The 17388-nt window shown below is 45.9% G+C and overlaps 1 protein-coding gene across 2 annotated transcripts in view; it reads left to right on the plus strand.

Annotated features, from left to right (window-relative positions):
• The window catches only part of LOC131938768 (thrombospondin type-1 domain-containing protein 4), a 57958-nt gene extending 40623 nt beyond the window's left edge, over positions 1 to 17335 (plus strand). Inside the window, exons 4-19 of one of the 2 annotated variants that reach the window (XM_059296927.1) lie at positions 2782 to 2894; positions 3101 to 3161; positions 3966 to 4068; positions 5054 to 5184; positions 5369 to 5576; positions 6503 to 6672; positions 7324 to 7447; positions 7812 to 8196; positions 8810 to 9039; positions 9574 to 9703; positions 9919 to 10120; positions 10803 to 10973; positions 13073 to 13249; positions 13394 to 13582; positions 14886 to 15102; positions 15745 to 17335. In XM_059296927.1, coding sequence (XP_059152910.1) covers positions 2782 to 2894; positions 3101 to 3161; positions 3966 to 4068; positions 5054 to 5184; positions 5369 to 5576; positions 6503 to 6672; positions 7324 to 7447; positions 7812 to 8196; positions 8810 to 9039; positions 9574 to 9703; positions 9919 to 10120; positions 10803 to 10973; positions 13073 to 13249; positions 13394 to 13582; positions 14886 to 15102; positions 15745 to 15875 — 2742 coding nt within the window. In that variant the 3' untranslated portion in view covers positions 15876 to 17335. The remainder of the gene's footprint in view (positions 1 to 2781; positions 2895 to 3100; positions 3162 to 3965; positions 4069 to 5053; positions 5185 to 5368; positions 5577 to 6502; positions 6673 to 7323; positions 7448 to 7811; positions 8197 to 8809; positions 9040 to 9573; positions 9704 to 9918; positions 10121 to 10802; positions 10974 to 13072; positions 13250 to 13393; positions 13583 to 14885; positions 15103 to 15744) is intronic. The other variant, XM_059296928.1, reaches the window with a different exon arrangement.
• The last annotated feature ends 53 nt before the right edge of the window (positions 17336 to 17388 follow it).

The raw sequence follows: 17388 nt of genomic DNA on the forward strand, positions 1-17388 counted from the left end.
AATTTGATAGTTAATGCGGCCCTCGGACTGAAAAGTTTGGAGACCCCTGCTCTAGACCATCCGGACCCCTCCCCCCTATCGAAATTTAAATGACACAGCATCTTCCTGACGTAATCTAATAATATTTATCGTCGACCTACATGAGTACACACAACCACCTGTTACATTACTTACCTGTTACATACTTACCTGTTATATTACTGTTATATTACTTACCTGTTACATTACTTACCTGTTACATTAATTTCCTGTTATATTACTTACCTGTTATATTACAACTGTAGGGGTACAAAACTTTTTTCAACTTTTTTTCAAACTGCAAGCCGTTTTGTGACGTACGAACGTCTTAAACTACCTGACTGCAGACAGATACCTGTTAAACTACCTGACTGCAGACAGGTACCTGTTAAATTACATGACTGCAGGCAGGTACCTGTTAAACTACCTGACTGCAGACAGGTACCTGTTAAATTACATGACTGCAGGCAGGCACCTGTTAAACTACCTGACTGCAGACAGGTACCTGTTAAATTACATGACTGCAGGCAGGTACCTGTTAAACTACCTGACTGCAGACAGGTACCTGTTAAATTACATGACTGCACGCAGGCACCTGTTACAAGACTGCAGCGACTTTCATTATCTCACTACAACCATAACCCCCTATAGCACCAACACCCACACACACACACACACACACAACCATAACCTCTATACAAACAATCTCCAAACTCCACAATCTCCAAACTCCCCACAATCTCCAAACTCCACACAATCTCCAAACTCCCCACAATCTCCAAACTCCCCACAATCTCCAAACTCCCCACAATCTCCAAACTCCACACAATCTCCAAACTACACACAATCTCCAAACTACACACAATCTCCAAACTACACACAATCTCCAAACTCCACACAATCTCCAAACTCCACACAATCTCCAAACTCCACACAATCTCCAAACTCCACACAATCTCCAAACTCCACACAATCTCCAAACTCCACACAATCTCCAACCTCCACACAATCTCCAAACTCCACACAATCTCCAAACTCCACACAATCTCCAAACTCCACACAATCTCCAAACTCCACACAATCTCCAAACTCCCCACAATCTCCAAACTCCCCACAATCTCCAAACTCCCCACAATCTCCAAACTCCACACAATCTCCAAACTACACACAATCTCCAAACTACACACAATCTCCAAACTCCACACAATCTCCAAACTCCACACAATCTCCAAACTCCACACAATCTCCAAACTCCACACAATCTCCAAACTCCACACAATCTCCAAACTCCACACAATCTCCAAACTCCACACAATCTCCAAACTCCACACAATCTCCAAACTCCACACAATCTCCAAACTCCACACAATCTCCAAACTACACACAATCTCCAAACTCCACACAATCTCCAAACTCCACACAATCTCCAAACTCCACACAATCTCCAAACTCCACACAATCTCCAAACTCCACACAATCTCCAAACTCCACACAATCTCCAAACTCCACACAATCTCCAAACTCCACACAATCTCCAAACTCCACACAATCTCCAAACTCCACACAATCTCCAAACTCCACACAATCTCCAAACTCCACACAATCTCCAAACTCCACACAATCTCCAAACTCCACACAATCTCCAAACTCCACACAATCTCCAAACTCCACACAATCTCCAAACTCCACACAATCTCCAAACTCCACACAATCTCCAAACTCCACACAATCTCCAAACTCCACACAATCAGCTGTGCGAGTGACAGCCTACGTCACGTGCCATGAGTGCTCATCTACCTCCTAGAGATCACATCCACTTGTGTCCATCTCCCCCCCCCCCTGCAGAATGTTTTCTTTGACTTCCATTTTGTAGCACCTGAAACAGCCAGTGTTGTTCTACCCAATCCCCTACAACCGCCCCCCCCCCCCCATCCCACCGTTAGACTCGACGTTATCTACCTGCATAAAACACCTGAAGCCCAGATTAGAAAAAACTTCAAATTTTTTTTTAACTCGTTTGGTTTTAAAAGACGTGCGTTAATCTGGTCTGTTTTAATAGATTGTATTGGAAAGTATTTACAGAATGTGATTTGGTAGATGTGAAAACTTTCTAATGTGATTTAGGGTAGATGTGAAAACTTTCCAATGTGATTTAGGGTAGATGTGAAAACTTTCTAATGTGATTTAGGGTAGATGTGAAAACTTTCTAATGTGATTTAGGGTAGATGTGAAATCTTTGTAATGTGATTTAGGGTAGATGTGAAAACTTTCTAATGTGATTTAGGGTAAATGTGAAAACTTTCTAATGTGATTTAGGGTAGATATGAAAACTTTCTAATGTGATTTAGGGTAAATGTGAATGATTTAGGGTAAATGTGAAAACTTTCTAATGTGATTTAGGGTAGATGTAAAAACTTTCTAATGTGATTTAGGGTAGATGTAAAAACTTTCTAATGTGATTTAGGGTAGATATGAAAACTTTCTAATGTGATTTAGGGTAGATGTAAAAACTTTCTAATGTGATTTAGGGTAGATGTGAAAACTTTCTAATGTGATTTAGGGTAGATGTGAAAACTTTCTAATGTGATTTAGGGTAGATGTGAAAACGTTCTAATGTCATTTAGGGTAGATGTTAAAACTTTCTAATGTCATTTAGGGTAGATGTGAAAACTTTCTAATGTGATTTAGGGTAGATGTGAAAACTTTCTAATGTGATTTAGGGTTAGATATGAAAACGTTCTAATGGTCAAATGTTTGCGTCAGCAGGGGACGAGCCTGGGACATGACTGGGGCCCCTGGACGGGCTGGTCAGTGTGTACACACACCTGCGGGCACGGGACGGCCTACAGGATACGTCAGTGCCACGCCCACCACAGGTAAACATATGGTGACATACCTTTGGCAACACAGGTAAACATATGGTGACATACCTTTGGCAACACTGGTAAACATCATACCTTTGGCAAATGATATTTAAATATATATTAATAATTACTTAAAATATGTTGTTATCTCCCCTAATAAATAAAAATATGTTGTTATCTCCCCTAATGAATTGAAATGTTTTGTTATCCCCCTCTAGGCACGGCAACGGAGCCACATGTGATGGCCCATCTAAACAATACCGCATTTGTTTAGTGCAGGTAATTCACCAATTTCATCTCACGAGGTTTAGGGCAAAGGGAGACAACTCAAATAAAATCTAGAGTAAACTGTTTGGAATGGGTCACCTCCCCTTCTTGACTTACCATTTTTAAAATTGACAAATATTTAAATTAGCAAGATGTGGAAATAAATAATATGCCCTTTTTGTTATTAGACGTAGATGGCCCGTCATATGTAGTGTCTGATCTTAGATCTAGATGGCCCTTCATATGTACATTGTCTGGTCTTAGATCTAGATGGCCCTTCATATGTACATTGTCTGATCTTAGATCTAGATGGCCCTTCATAAGCAAATGGTCTTTGATTCGAGTTAGTTGACCTTAACCCCGTTGACCTTAACCCATTGATCTTACACCTGTTGATCTTACAGCCTTTGACCTTACACCAGATGACCTTATAGTTCGTACAGCAGGGAAAGAGGACCATTAATTTTCCCAGTGGCAGGTTTCGCTGACGACTGCTAACCCAAAAGTCCCCCCCCCCCCTGAGAAAAAAGTCTGGAAGAAACACTGATGGTTACCTGATTCATGTTAGCGAAACAAAGACCGTTCGGCATAGTGCTGACCACACTATCCCTCAATTGCCAAGGTCAATAGAGCATATTAACTCTACTTCATTGGCCTCATACGCCTTGAGCACGAACGGGAAAATATGGTCCATTCTTTGTGTTATTTTATTACGTCAGCTAAGACAATCAGAGCTTATTCAGATACATATGTTGACGAATATTTCTCGACGTTGTTTCGTCACCAAATGGATATAAATGTACCGTATAATTCCAGAACTGCTCAGCAGACGACAGAGGCTACAGATGGCGGGAGTGCGCTAAACACAACACCATCTACTACGGTCACCAGACCTACAGCTGGACGCCGTACATTCACAGTCAGTAGTGTACACTCATCAGGTCCATGTAGCGGTCAGGGGAGGACACTCGTCCATGTAGCGGTCAGCTAGAGGGGGGGGGGGGGGCACTCGTCCATGTAGCGGTCAGGGGAAGGCACTCGTCCATGTAGCGGTCAGCTGGGGGGAGGGCTTTCATCTTGTCAGGGAGGGCACTCGTCCATGTAGCGGTCAGGGGAAGGCACTCGTCCATGTAGCGGTCAGGGGAAGGCACTCGTCCATGTAGCGGTCAGCTGGGGGGAGGGCTTTCATCTTGTCAGGGAGGGCACTCGTCCATGTAGCGGTCAGGGGAAGGCACTCGTCCATGTAGCGGTCAGGGGAAGGCACTCGTCCATGTAGCGGTCAGCTGGGGGGGGGGGGCTTTCATCTTGTCCATGTAGCGGTCAGGGAGGGCACTAGTCCATGTAGCGGTCAGCTAGGGGAGGGCACTCGTCCATGTGGCGGTCAGCTGGGGGGAGGGCTTTCATCTTGTCAGGGAGGGCACTCGTCCATGTAGCGGTCAGGGGAAGGCACTCGTCCATGTAGCGGTCAGGGGAAGGCACTCGTCCATGTAGCGGTCAGGGGAAGGCACTCGTCCATGTAGCGGTCAGCTGGGGGGGGGGGCTTTCATCTTGTCCATGTAGCGGTCAGGGAGGGCACTAGTCCATGTAGCGGTCAGCTAGGGGAGGGCACTCGTCCATGTGGCGGTCAGGGGAGGGCACTCGTCCATGTGGTGGTCAAGGGAAGGCACTCGTCCATGTACAGGTCAGGGGAGGACACTCGTCCATGTGGTGGTCAAGGGAAGGCACTCGTCCATGTACAGGTCAGGGGAGGACACTCGTCCATGTAGCGGTCAGGGGAGGGCTTTCATCTGGTCCATGTAGCGGTCAGCTAGGGAAGGGCACTCAAATTGTTTGTCCTAACTGTTTGTGTCTGTTGTCGTTGTCACAACACAGTTTGTGAGTGAGCATTGATCTCTCGTCCACAGCCACGGCACCGTGTGAGCTAGCTTGCAAGACAGACGGCCACAAATATTATGCCCGGTTCAACCAGACGGTCATAGACGGGGTCACGTGCAATGACGACAACACGGCCATATGCATGCAGGGGAAGTGTCTGGTGAGTTGTCTGCTACTGATCTGAGAGTTGTCTTCTCGTGGCTGATGTGGTTTTTAGGTTTAGCACTGTGTGTGTGAGTGTGTTTGAGTGTGTGTGTGTGTGTGAGTGTCCGGTCTAGATGTGTGGTTTGGCTGTGATGTTAAATGTGTCGTCTGTAAAGTCTCCAACTATTCCACCCACCCAGGCCGCCGGATGTGACGGCATTCTGGAATCGTCTGCCAGGCCGGACGTCTGCGGTGTCTGTAACGGCGATGGCTCGACCTGTCGCCTGACGCACGGCATCTTCACGCGCACGAACCTGCCGGGGCGTGGCTACCATCATGTCACCACCATCCCTGCAGGGGCCCGCAGCATCAACATCACTGAGCTGGCCCGCAGCCGCAACCACATAGGTAGGTGTCCATTTCAGGTGGGCGTGGTGGCCGCTCTAGGTGGGCGTGGTGGCCGCTCTAGGTGGGCGTGGTGGTCACTCTAGGTGGGCGTGATGGCCGCTCTAGGTGGGCGTGATGGCCGCTCTAGGTGGGCGTGATGGCCGCTCTAGCTGGGCGTGATGGCCGCTCTAGGTGGGCGTGATGGCCGCTCTAGGTGGGCGTGATGGTCACTTTAGGTGGGCGTGATGGCCGCTTTAGGTGGGGGTGATGGCCGCTCTAGGTGGGTGTGATGGTCGCTTTAGGTGGGCGTGGTCACTTTAGGTGGGCGTGATGGCCGCTCTAGGTGGGGGTGATGGCCGCTCTAGGTGGGCGTGATGGCCATTCTAGGTGGGCGTGATGGCCATTCTAGGTGGGTGTGATGGCCGCTTTAGGTGGGCGTGGTCACTTTAGGTGGGCGTGATGGCCGCTCTAGGTGTGGGTGATGGCCATCCTATGTGGGCGTGATGGCCGCTCTAGGTGGTGTCCAGTTCAGGTGGGTGTGATGGCCACTATAGGTGTGGGTGATGGCCATTCTAGGTGGGTTTGATGCCAATTCATGTAATATATTAGAGGGAGACTAAAATATGGCAATAGTCAGCCATATATCATTACACCCCTTGGTGTGATAATCCTAATTGTTTACGTTTTGGCCATAAAAAATCTATCATATAAATTTTTCCATAGAGTTACCTTAAGCTGTATAAAATGTCTAGTGCCATCTAGTTTAGTGTTGCCCCCAATATCCTCTCATTCAGCTTTAGCGACCTCTAGTGGTTACTTTCTCAACACAATATCTTCTCATTCAGCTTTAGCGACCTCTAGTGGTTACTTTCTCAACACAATATCTTATCATCCAGCTTTAGCGACGTCCAGTGGTTACTTTCTCAACACAATATCCTCTCAATCAGCTTTAGCGACCTCTAGTGGTTACTTTCTCAACGGAGAGATGAAGCTTCAAAGGGAGGGCACTGTACAAGGGGCCGGAACAAGTTTTCTCTATGGACGAGGTTCTGGGACCTGGTGTTTGGGCGAGTGTTTGACGGCAGATGGGCCGCTTAACACCAGTCTTAAAGTGGAGGTTGGACTTCATAAGTTGTTTTTTACATTCACATTCACGCACCTTTAATGACTTTATCAACTTCACACACCTTTTATGACTTTATCAACGTCACACACCTTTTATGACTTTATCAACGTCACACACCTTTCATGACTTTATCAACTTCACACACCTTTCATGACTTTATCAACTTCACACACCTTTAATGACTTTATCAACTTCACACACCTTTCATGACTTTATCAACTTCACACACCTTTAATGACTTTATCAACTTCACACACCTTTAATGACTTTATCAACTTCACACACCTTTCATGACTTTATCAACATCACACACCTTTCATGACTTTATCAACTTCACACACCATTCATGACTTTATCAACTTCACACACCTTTCATGACTTTATCAACTTCACACACCTTTAATGACTTTATCAACTTCACACACCTTTAATGACTTTATCAACTTCACACACCTTTAATGACTTTATCAACTTCACACACCTTTCATTGACTTTATCAACTTCACACACCTTTAATGACTTTATCAACTTCACATACCTTTAATGACTTTATCAACTTCACACACCTTTCATTGACTTTATCAGCTGTTAGTCTGAATAGAAATTCCTTAGCTAGAGTACGCCTGATGTGAAATGTTTCAGCTGCTGTCGTTTGGAAGAAATCCTGGCATCTCATACCAGTACACAACTGGGACAGTCGATGTTCTCAAAGCTAATCACGTCCATATCGCCTCACAGAACCACAGGCAAGATTCTTTCAATACAGGCAAGTAAAAAGCATTCGGCTACCAAGAAGGCTAAACATACATCTAGTATCTCCTGATTTGTTTTACCCAATCGAATCACAAGCTGGGTGTCACCTAGTGCAGAAAATCACGGTGTCACCCCAATACAATCTATAAACATGTAGATAGGTTAAGAATAGAGCACGTATTTAAAGAATAAACAATTAATAATAATTAATTATTTAATTCTAAATTATTCAAGATATGTTTTCTTGTTGGTGGTTTACTAGTTTTATAATCGTTGACTATGAAAGCACTTATAAGAAATACAATTTTAAATGTCTTGAAAGATAAATTTAGTACTTGTTATTTTTAAACGAACTTTGCCAAAACAAAACTTTTTAGGTGATCGTACCGTCCAGAAGGAAGTAATTCCCAGAACATCAGACGAGACTTCATATCAGTCGGACACCAGTCCGGCCAGATCCGGCCCGCGAGCCGGCAGAGCCCAAGCCTCGAGGCCTCTGGCTAGCACTGTCTTGTATGGCCCAAACAGGGATCAGCTGTTTGTGGAAGGGGAGAACGGCTCGATAGAATACAAACATTACTACCACACCAACCTCCACGACAACCTGGGGGACGTGCCCATGCTGCCCGCTCAAGACAGCAGACAGCAAACTGTACCAGACAGCAGGCAGACAGCCATACAAGACAGCAGACAGCCGAAACTGATACAGAGAAGGATAGAGCCTCTACACATCTCTAACGTCAGGAGAGAAAATACGCACAGGTCAGTTACACTGTCAGTGCTCTTACATAGGTCAGTTCTCTTACATAGGTCAGTTATCTTACACACTGGTCAGTTATCTTACAGTACACACTAGTCAGTTCTCTTACACACAGGTCAGTTCTCTTACACACAGGTCAGTTCTCTTATATAGGTCAGTTCTCTTATACACAGGTCAGTTCTCTTATACACTGGTCAGTTCTCTTATACACTGGTCAGTTCTCTTACATAGGTAAGTTCTCTTACATAGGTAAGTTCTCTTACACACTGGTCAGTTCTCTTACACACAGGTCAATTCTCGTACATAGGTCAGTTCTCATATAATGGTCAGTTCTCTTACACACTGGTCAGTGCTCTGTGTCACCAGGTTTACTGTGAAATAATATTGAAGCGGTTCTGTGATAACACCACTTAAAATGTGAAATACGTGTCATGCCTATAAATCTACTCCCTATTCCTGCCTACAATGTGAAATACGTGTCATGCCTATAAATCTACTCCCTATTCATGCCTAAATTGTGTCATGCCTTTAAATCAACAATCTATTCCTGCTTATAATGTGAAATACGTGTCATGCCTTATAAACCAACTTGACTATTCTTGCCTCCTGTCCCAGACTCGCAGAGTTCCGAGCCAACCCACAACACCTCTCAGCTGCTGAAGGCGCCTCTATCCCCAATGTTATACCAGCCACGTATGAAACTTTGCTGGGCAGCAAGTCGGGCCGGGGCCACCCGGCTCCACCACTAGGCTACACAGAACATGACAACAAGCTGTCAGATGGGCGGGGCCTCTACTCGTGGCGCATTCTGGGGTTTACCCCATGTTCAGAGCCCTGTGGTGGGGGTGAGTCACATTTACTTTATAGGGGGGGGGGGAGTGACATTCATGGTGGGGGGTGTGACATATGCTCATTGTTGGGGGGGGGGGGTAAGTGTCATTCACGGACGGGTAGCCTCCTGAAGTAGCTGGTAAGTCCTAAACACACATTGACATTTGCAGGTAATTTTCATCTTTGTGTCTTATAGGTCTACAGGTAACTCGTGTCTTTGTGTCTTAGGTCTACAGGTAACTCGTGTCTTTGTGTCTTAGGTCTACAGGTAACTCGTGTCTTTGTGTCTTAGGTCTAGAGGTAACTCGTGTCTTTGTGTCTTAGGTCTGCAGGTAACTCGTGTCTTTGTGTCTTAGGTCTACAGGTAACTCGTGTCTTTGTGTCTTAGGTCTGCAGGTAACTCGTGTCTTTGTGTCTTAGGTCTGCAGGTAACTCGTGTCTTTGTGTCTTAGGTCTGCAGGTAACTCGTGTCTTTGTGTCTTAGGTCTGCAGGTAACTCGTGTCTTTGTGTCTTAGGTCTGCAGGTAACTCGTGTCTTTGTGTCTTAGGTCTACAGGTAACTCGCATCGTGTGTGTGAAGGAGGACACGCAGGTGGAGGTGATAGAAGAGAACTGTGAGCCAGCACTTAAGCTAGCATCCACCCACATCGTCTGCAACAACCAGCCCTGTCAAGCCAGGTCACTGCTCTTTTTGTACCCATTTTGTCGAGCTGCTCAGTTGTATGGCAGTCACATTTTTAAACTGCTAGCTCTGGCCTCTGTGTTTCAGCTGGCATCTTGTAGTCACATTTTTAACTGCTAGCTCTGGCTTGCTGGAGTCACATTTTTAACTGCTAGCTCTGGCTTGCTGGAGTCACATTTTTAAACTGCTAACTCTGGCCTCTGTGTTTCAGCTGGCATCTTGGAGACTGGAGTTCCTGTAGCGTCACGTGTGACAGAGGCTTGCAGAAGAGAGTGGTTGAGTGTCAGCAGAAGATCTCCCCCACCCTGACCCTGCCTGTCTCGGCAGACAACTGCCCCCACCCCAAACCCGCCTCTAGACAGTTCTGTCAGCAGCAACCGTGCTTCTCGTGGAACGTCACTGAGTGGAGCAAGGTACATGTCATTTAGATGTCACTGAGTGGAGTGAGGTACATGTCATTTAGATGTCATTGAGTTAAGTGAGGTACAAGTCATTTAGATGTCACTGAGTTGAGTGAGGTACATGTCATTTAGATGTCACTGAGTTGAGTGAGGTACATGTCATTTAGATGTCACTAAGTTTAATAAGCTACATGTCACATCCAGTTCTTATATTGGTTTCACATAAGTAGACCCTGTAGAAGCACTGACAACAAAATTCTAACACTAATCTGCTGGCCTCTGATAAATGTTGACTGGGTGTTCACGAGCCCAGGGGCGCAGCGAGGGGGGGCCGGGGGTGACACCATTTAGGGGGGTGACGCCAAGGCAAAAATTAGCAAAATATATAGAGAAAAACTTGTGAGGGGGGGGTGCAAATCGAAAGTTTGGGGGTAGGGTTGCAAATCGAAAACTTGAAAGTTTGTCCCCGGGAAGGGTCGCTACGCCTCTGGGGGGGGACACCATTAAGTGCCGCACCGGGTGACACCCGACCTCGCTAAGCCACTGGGGCCCTAACCTGCTGGTGATATAACTAGCCTCTGAACATAGTTGAGCAGTAGCTGACTCAACCTTAACCCTTACCTCCTCTGTTCAAGATTGACCGTCAGTTGACTTAACTTTAACACTAATCTGAATGTAAAATCTGTTGTTCCAGTGTTCCGCCGCCTGTGGGTTTGGCCAAAGAAAGAGGGGCGTGGTCTGTGTGGATCCTCAAAACAAATCGGTGTCTGAGAGTCTCTGCACGTCCTTAAAGCCGCTAGAAGAGGACATCTGTGACATGGGCTCGTGTGCTCATGGGTGGTTCCACACCAGGTGGTCTACACAGGTGAGTACATGGCTGGTTCCACATGGCTGGTTCCACATGGCTGGTTCCACACCAGGTGGTCTACACAGGTGAGTACATGGCTGGTTCCACACCAGGTGGTCTACACAGGTGAGTACATGGCTGGTTCCACATGGCTGGTTCCACACCAGGTGATCTACACAGGTGAGTACATGGCTGGTTCCACATGGCTGGTTCCACATGGCTGGTTCCACACCAGGTGGTCTACACAGGTGAGTACATGGCTGGTTCCACATGGCTGGTTCCACATGGCTGGTTCCACACCAGGTGGTCTACACAGGTGAGTACATGGCTGGTTCCACATGGCTGGTTCCACACCAGGTGGTCTACACAGGTGAGTACATGGCTGGTTCCACATGGCTGGTTCCACACCAGGTGGTCTACACAGGTGAGTACCTGGCTGGTTCCACATGGCTGGTTCCACATGGCTGGTTCCACACCAGGTGGTCTACACAGGTGAGTACATGGCTGGTTCCACATGGCTGGTTCCACATGGCTGGTTCCACATGGCAGGTTCCACACCAGGTGGTCTACACAGGTGAGTACATGGCTGGTTCCACATGGCTGGTTCCACATGGCAGGTTCCACACCAGGTGGTCTACACAGGTGAGTACATGGCTGGTTCCACATGGCTGGTTCCACATGGCAGGTTCCACACCAGGTGGTCTACACAGGTGAGTACATGGCTGGTTCCACACCAGGTGGTCTACACAGGTGAGTACATGGCTGGTTCCACATGGCTGGTTCCACATGGCTGGTTCCACATGGCAGGTTCCACACCAGGTGGTCTACACAGGTGAGTACATGGCTGGTTCCACATGGCTGGTTCCACATGGCTGGTTCCACATGGCAGGTTCCACACCAGGTGGTCTACACAGGTGAGTACATGGCTGGTTCCACATGGCTGGTTCCACATGGCTGGTTCCACATGGCAGGTTCCACACCAGGTGATCTACACAGGTGAGTACATGGCTGGTTCCACACCAGGTGGTCTACACAGGTGAGTACATGGCTGGTTCCACATGGCTGGTTCCACATGGCTGGTTCCACACCAGGTGATCTACACAGGTGAGTACATGGCTGGTTCCACATGGCTGGTTCCACATGGCAGGTTCCACACCAGGTGATCTACACAGGTGAGTACATGGCTGGTTCCACATGGCTGGTTCCACATGGCAGGTTCCACACCAGGTGATCTACACAGGTGAGTACATGGCTGGTTCCACATGGCTGGTTCCACATGGCTGGTTCCACATGGCAGGTTCCACACCAGGTGATCTACACAGGTGAGTACATGGCTGGTTCCACACCAGGTGGTCTACACAGGTGAGTACATGGCTGGTTCCACATGGCTGGTTCCACATGGCTGGTTCCACACCAGGTGATCTACACAGGTGAGTACATGGCTGGTTCCACATGGCTGGTTCCACATGGCTGGTTCCACACCAGGTGATCTACACAGGTGAGTACATGGCTGGTTCCACATGGCTGGTTCCACATGGCAGGTTCCACACCAGGTGGTCTACACAGGTGAGTACATGGCTGGTTCCACATGGCTGGTTCCACATGGCTGGTTCCACACCAGGTGATCTACACAGGTGAGTACATGGCTGGTTCCACATGGCTGGTTCCACATGGCTGGTTCCACACCAGGTGATCTACACAGGTGAGTACATGGCTGGTTCCACATGGCTGGTTCCACATGGCAGGTTCCACACCAGGTGATCTACACAGGTGAGTACATGGCTGGTTCCACACCAGGTGGTCTACACAGGTGAGTACATGGCTGGTTCCACATGGCTGGTTCCACACCAGGTGGTCTACACAGGTGAGTACATGGCTGGTTCCACACCAGGTGGTCTACACAGGTGAGTACATGGCTGGTTCCACACCAGGTGGTCTACACAGGTGAGTACATGGCTGGTTCCACACCAGGTGGTCTACACAGGTGAGTACATGGCTGGTTCCACATGGCTGGTTCCACACCAGGTGATCTACACAGGTGAGTACATGACTGGTCCCACATGTTCTACAGGTGAGCTGTACCTGTCTTTGATTGATCCCCTGCTGTTGTCTTCCAGTGCTCGGCCACCTGTGGACGAGGGCTGTACACACGACAAGTTTACTGCTCAGCTCCCGACGGTTCCAAGCTGGATGAGAGCAAATGTGGAGGGAAGAAACACAAGCCGAGGGAGCACAAGTCTTGTAAAGCCAAGAATCCGTGTGGGGGGCAGTGGTTCACGGGACCCTGGTCTCAGGTACACGGCAAACATCTTCTTGACAGCTAAGTCACATGACATTTTATACACATTGTTTCTATATACCAGATCTTATCTAAACACTTCATTTAGACTTTACTAAACTCTTATCATGACGTTAAACATGTAATGTGGCGTCTGCAGTGCAATGGGACATGTGGGACCGGTGCAAGCCGCCACAGGGATGTGCTGTGCATCAAGCACCATGGGAAGTATGTCAACCAGATTGTGAAGGAGCACAACTGTGTGCTGGAGGAGAAACCCGCGGCACGAGAAGTGTGCAGGTCTTTACCTGAGTGCTCACCTCAGTGGTTTATGACGGAATGGTCACAGGTCAGTGGTTTATGACAGAATGGTCACAGGTCAGTGGTTTAAGGCAGTCTGGTCACAGGTCAGTTTTTTTATGGCAGTTTGGTCACAGGTCAGTGGTTTATGGCAGGCTGGTCACAGGTCAATGGTTTATGACTGGTCACGGGTCAGTGGTTTATGGCAGCCTAGTCACAGGTCAGTGGTTTATGGCTGTCTGGTCACGGTCAGTGGTTTATGGCAGCCTGGTCACAGGTCAGTGGTTTATGACTGGTCACAGGTCAGTGGTTTATGACAGAATGGTCACAGGTCAATGGTTTATGACAGAATGGTCACAGGTCAGTGGTTTATGACAGCCTGGTCAGTGGTTTATGGCAGCCTGGTCACGGGTCAGTGGTTTATGGCAGCCTGGTCACAGGTCAGTGGTTTATGACTGGTCACAGGTCAGTGGTTTATGACAGCCTAGTCACAGGTCAGTGGTTTATGGCTGTCTGGTCACGGTCAGTGGTTTATGGCAGCCTGGTCACAGGTCAGTGGTTTATGACTGGTCACAGGTCAGTGGTTTATGACAGCCTAGTCACAGGTCAGTGGTTTATGGCTGTCTGGTCACAGGTCAGTGGTTTATGACAGCCTGGTCAGTGGTTTATGGCAGCCTGGTCACAGGTCAGTGGTTTAAGACAGTCTGGTCACAGGTCAGTGGTTTATGGCAGCCTGGTCTCGGGTCAGTGGTTTATGGCAGCCTGGTCACAGGTCAGTGGTTTATGACAGTCTGGTCGCAGGTCAGTGGTTTATGACAGCCTGGTCACAGGTCAGTGGTTTATGGCAGTCTGGTCAGTGGTTTATGACAGAATGGTCACAGGTCAGTGGTTTATGGCAGTCTGGTCAGTGGTTTATGACAGAATGGTCACAGGTCAGTGGTTTATGGCAGTCTGGTCAGTGGTTTATGACAGAATGGTCAGTGGTTTATGACAGAATGGTCACGGGTCAGTGGTTATTAGGGCAGAAGCCTGACCATGATTTTCATACACTGCCTGACTTTACTTTTGCATTACAATCACATACATTTAACATAAATTTACTTAATACAGCATTCGAGAAAGTAGAAAAAAAAATCTGTGTTATAATTAAATCATAAGATCAAAACCTGATATCACTGTTGTCAAATAGATGATATAATTCACCTAGTACCTTACAAGTATAGCTGGCAAAATATTCTTAGTTGCCATTTCTGTTAATTGAATTAATGATTAATAAGAAAATAATATTATTTATAAGCCCTAACTTGAAGAACATAAAAAAATTGTCAGTAATTAAAAAATAACTTTTCCAGTGCAGCAAAACGTGCGGGTTAGGTGTGAAAACCAGAGAGGTCAAGTGTCTGGACGCTGACCTTAACCCCAGCACGGAGTGTCAGGAGAAGGGGAAGCCATCCCGCCGAGACTCGTGCAACCCCCAGCAGTGTGAGGAGCGCTACATGGAATTCTCGGAGACACCCATGGCTTTAACTAACGAGGCAGTTCAGATGGATGGGTCTGTTGTCGGTACAGGTGAGGATGTAAGCACTGCTCTTTGGGGGTCTTGTGAGCATTGGTCTATGGGGAGCTATGGGGGTCTATGGTGATCTTGTCAGCACTGGTCTATGGGGGTCTAGCCAGCATTGGTCTATGGGGAGCTATGGGGGTCCATGGCTTTAACTAACGAGGCTGTTCGGATGGATGGGTCTGTTGTCGGTACAGGTGAGGATGTAAGCACTGCTCTATGGTGGTCCATGGTGGTCTTGTGAGCATTGGTCTATGGTGGTCCATGGTGGTCTTGTCATCATTGGTCTATGGTGGTCCATGGTGGTCTTAGCACTGCCCTATGGGGGGCTATGGGGGTCCATGGTGATCTTGTCATCATTGGTCTATGGTGGTCCATGGTGGTCTTGTCATCATTGGTCTATGGTGGTCCATGGTGGTCTTGTGAGCATTGGTCTATGGTGGTCTTAGCACTGGTCTGTGGTGGTCTTGTCAGCCTTATATCTGGTCTAAAGTGGTGTTATAATTTGCTAGCATGTATGAAAATGACATTATTTAACTACTCAGGCCTCTAAAAACGAGCACCATTAGTTAAAAGACAGTCATGTTTATTTTGTTCTTTATTTCTCCAGGTGAAACTAGTCATGTTTATTTTGTTCTTTATTTCTCCAGGTGTAACGTGTAAAGACAGTGAAAGTTCAAGATGGTGCCACCTGGCCAAGCAAGCCAGACTGTGCCACTACCTCCACTACAAAAAGATCTGCTGCCACACTTGCACAAAATTTCACCTCAAGCCCCACTGATTCACACCATATGTTCTAGTATTCTCAGTCATTGTTTCATTTCAATTCTTGATTCTTGTTTTGCATTTCATTCCTCCAGAAAGCTTTGGTAACATAGGATGTCATTTCTTGTAGCATCAAGCAATGCTTACTTGTTTATTTATTTATAATTGTTGATATTGGATGCTTTAGTTTGAACTTTTTTTTTTTCAAAATATAAATGGCACTGAATAACCTAATGGCAGAAAAAGTTGTGTTTACAAAAATTTTAAGAAACTACAGTCAGGCAACCTTTTGATGACAATAGTTAGCCAACACATCACACATTCCTAGATTGTACAGTTTTTAATCAGTCAATTTTTTAATTAATCAACCTCATTGTGCAATCAAAAATAGTAATTTCTAGTAATGTGGGTAGGTAAATGCAGGCAGCACCAAATGAATCTAGTCTAGGGTAAGTGCTTTAATCTGCTACACATTACATACATTATTTTTAATGACATACCTGGCTGTGGATGGGGCCTGATCATGTAAATATATTTAGAAAGGTTGTTTCAATCATTCTGAATGATTGTTTTGAGTTTGTTGTAAATACAGCAAAATTCTGGGCTAGCTGATGGTCCTTGTAATAAAATTGTAACAACTGACCTTTGGCCTTTAACTTTTAAGAGTCATGACAAAACAAGCCCTATGTAACCTTTTATCTAGACTTGTAACAAATATTGAAGCAATCTGTTTTAAGAGCAGTATCCTTGACCATTCAGAAATTGCTATTGACCATTCATTTCACTGTTTTAGACCATTCAGAAATCTCCAGTCTACCAGTTGTTTTACTAAACTAGCTACCTCCTCATTTAAAAAAAAACATAGTGATGAGACCAATTCCTTCTGAATTTGTTTTTCAATGATATACATGTTATGTTCATATGATATACATGTTATGTTCCTATTATATAAAACTTATAAAAGTAACCATGCAGTAATGTTTATACGAGATAAGTGAGAATGGTGTGCATATATCTAGTGTATATATAACGTTGTAGCTACCGTATACTGTATGATCTCCATATATGTGTCACCACTGATTATTTATGTTCTACTGACATTAATATTGCTGGCTGTGAATGGTCACCACTTACACTATCTAAGGGCATCTTTTTTACTTGTACATTCTCATGTTTAACTTATGATTTTTTACATTTTTTTTGTTACAAAACAATCTTGAGCTTCAATGTGTTTTAAAGATTTTTTAAACTGATGGGGTATACAACATGTATGTAGTAAGTTCTAGGCCTGTCATTTAATTCTAAAGATTGAAATGTTTTTATTTATGGTACAGTTTTATCAGGCTGACAAAAGAAATTACAAAATTTTACCTCAAGTAAACCGCAACAAATAGCCCTTACATTATTAAAGTTTCACCTGTTATTAATGATATATAGAAAAGTTTGTCATATGGAATAAATACCTCAATAAGAAAATGGACTTGTTTACTTTTCAGATAAGTTTGTTTTAGTCAAGTTGATGGATAGAT

The sequence above is a fragment of the Physella acuta genome, unplaced genomic scaffold (genome assembly GCF_028476545.2).
Source record: "Physella acuta isolate Inbredline_101_S28 unplaced genomic scaffold, ASM2847654v3 ptg000257l, whole genome shotgun sequence".
Lineage (NCBI taxonomy): Eukaryota > Metazoa > Mollusca > Gastropoda > Physidae > Physella > Physella acuta.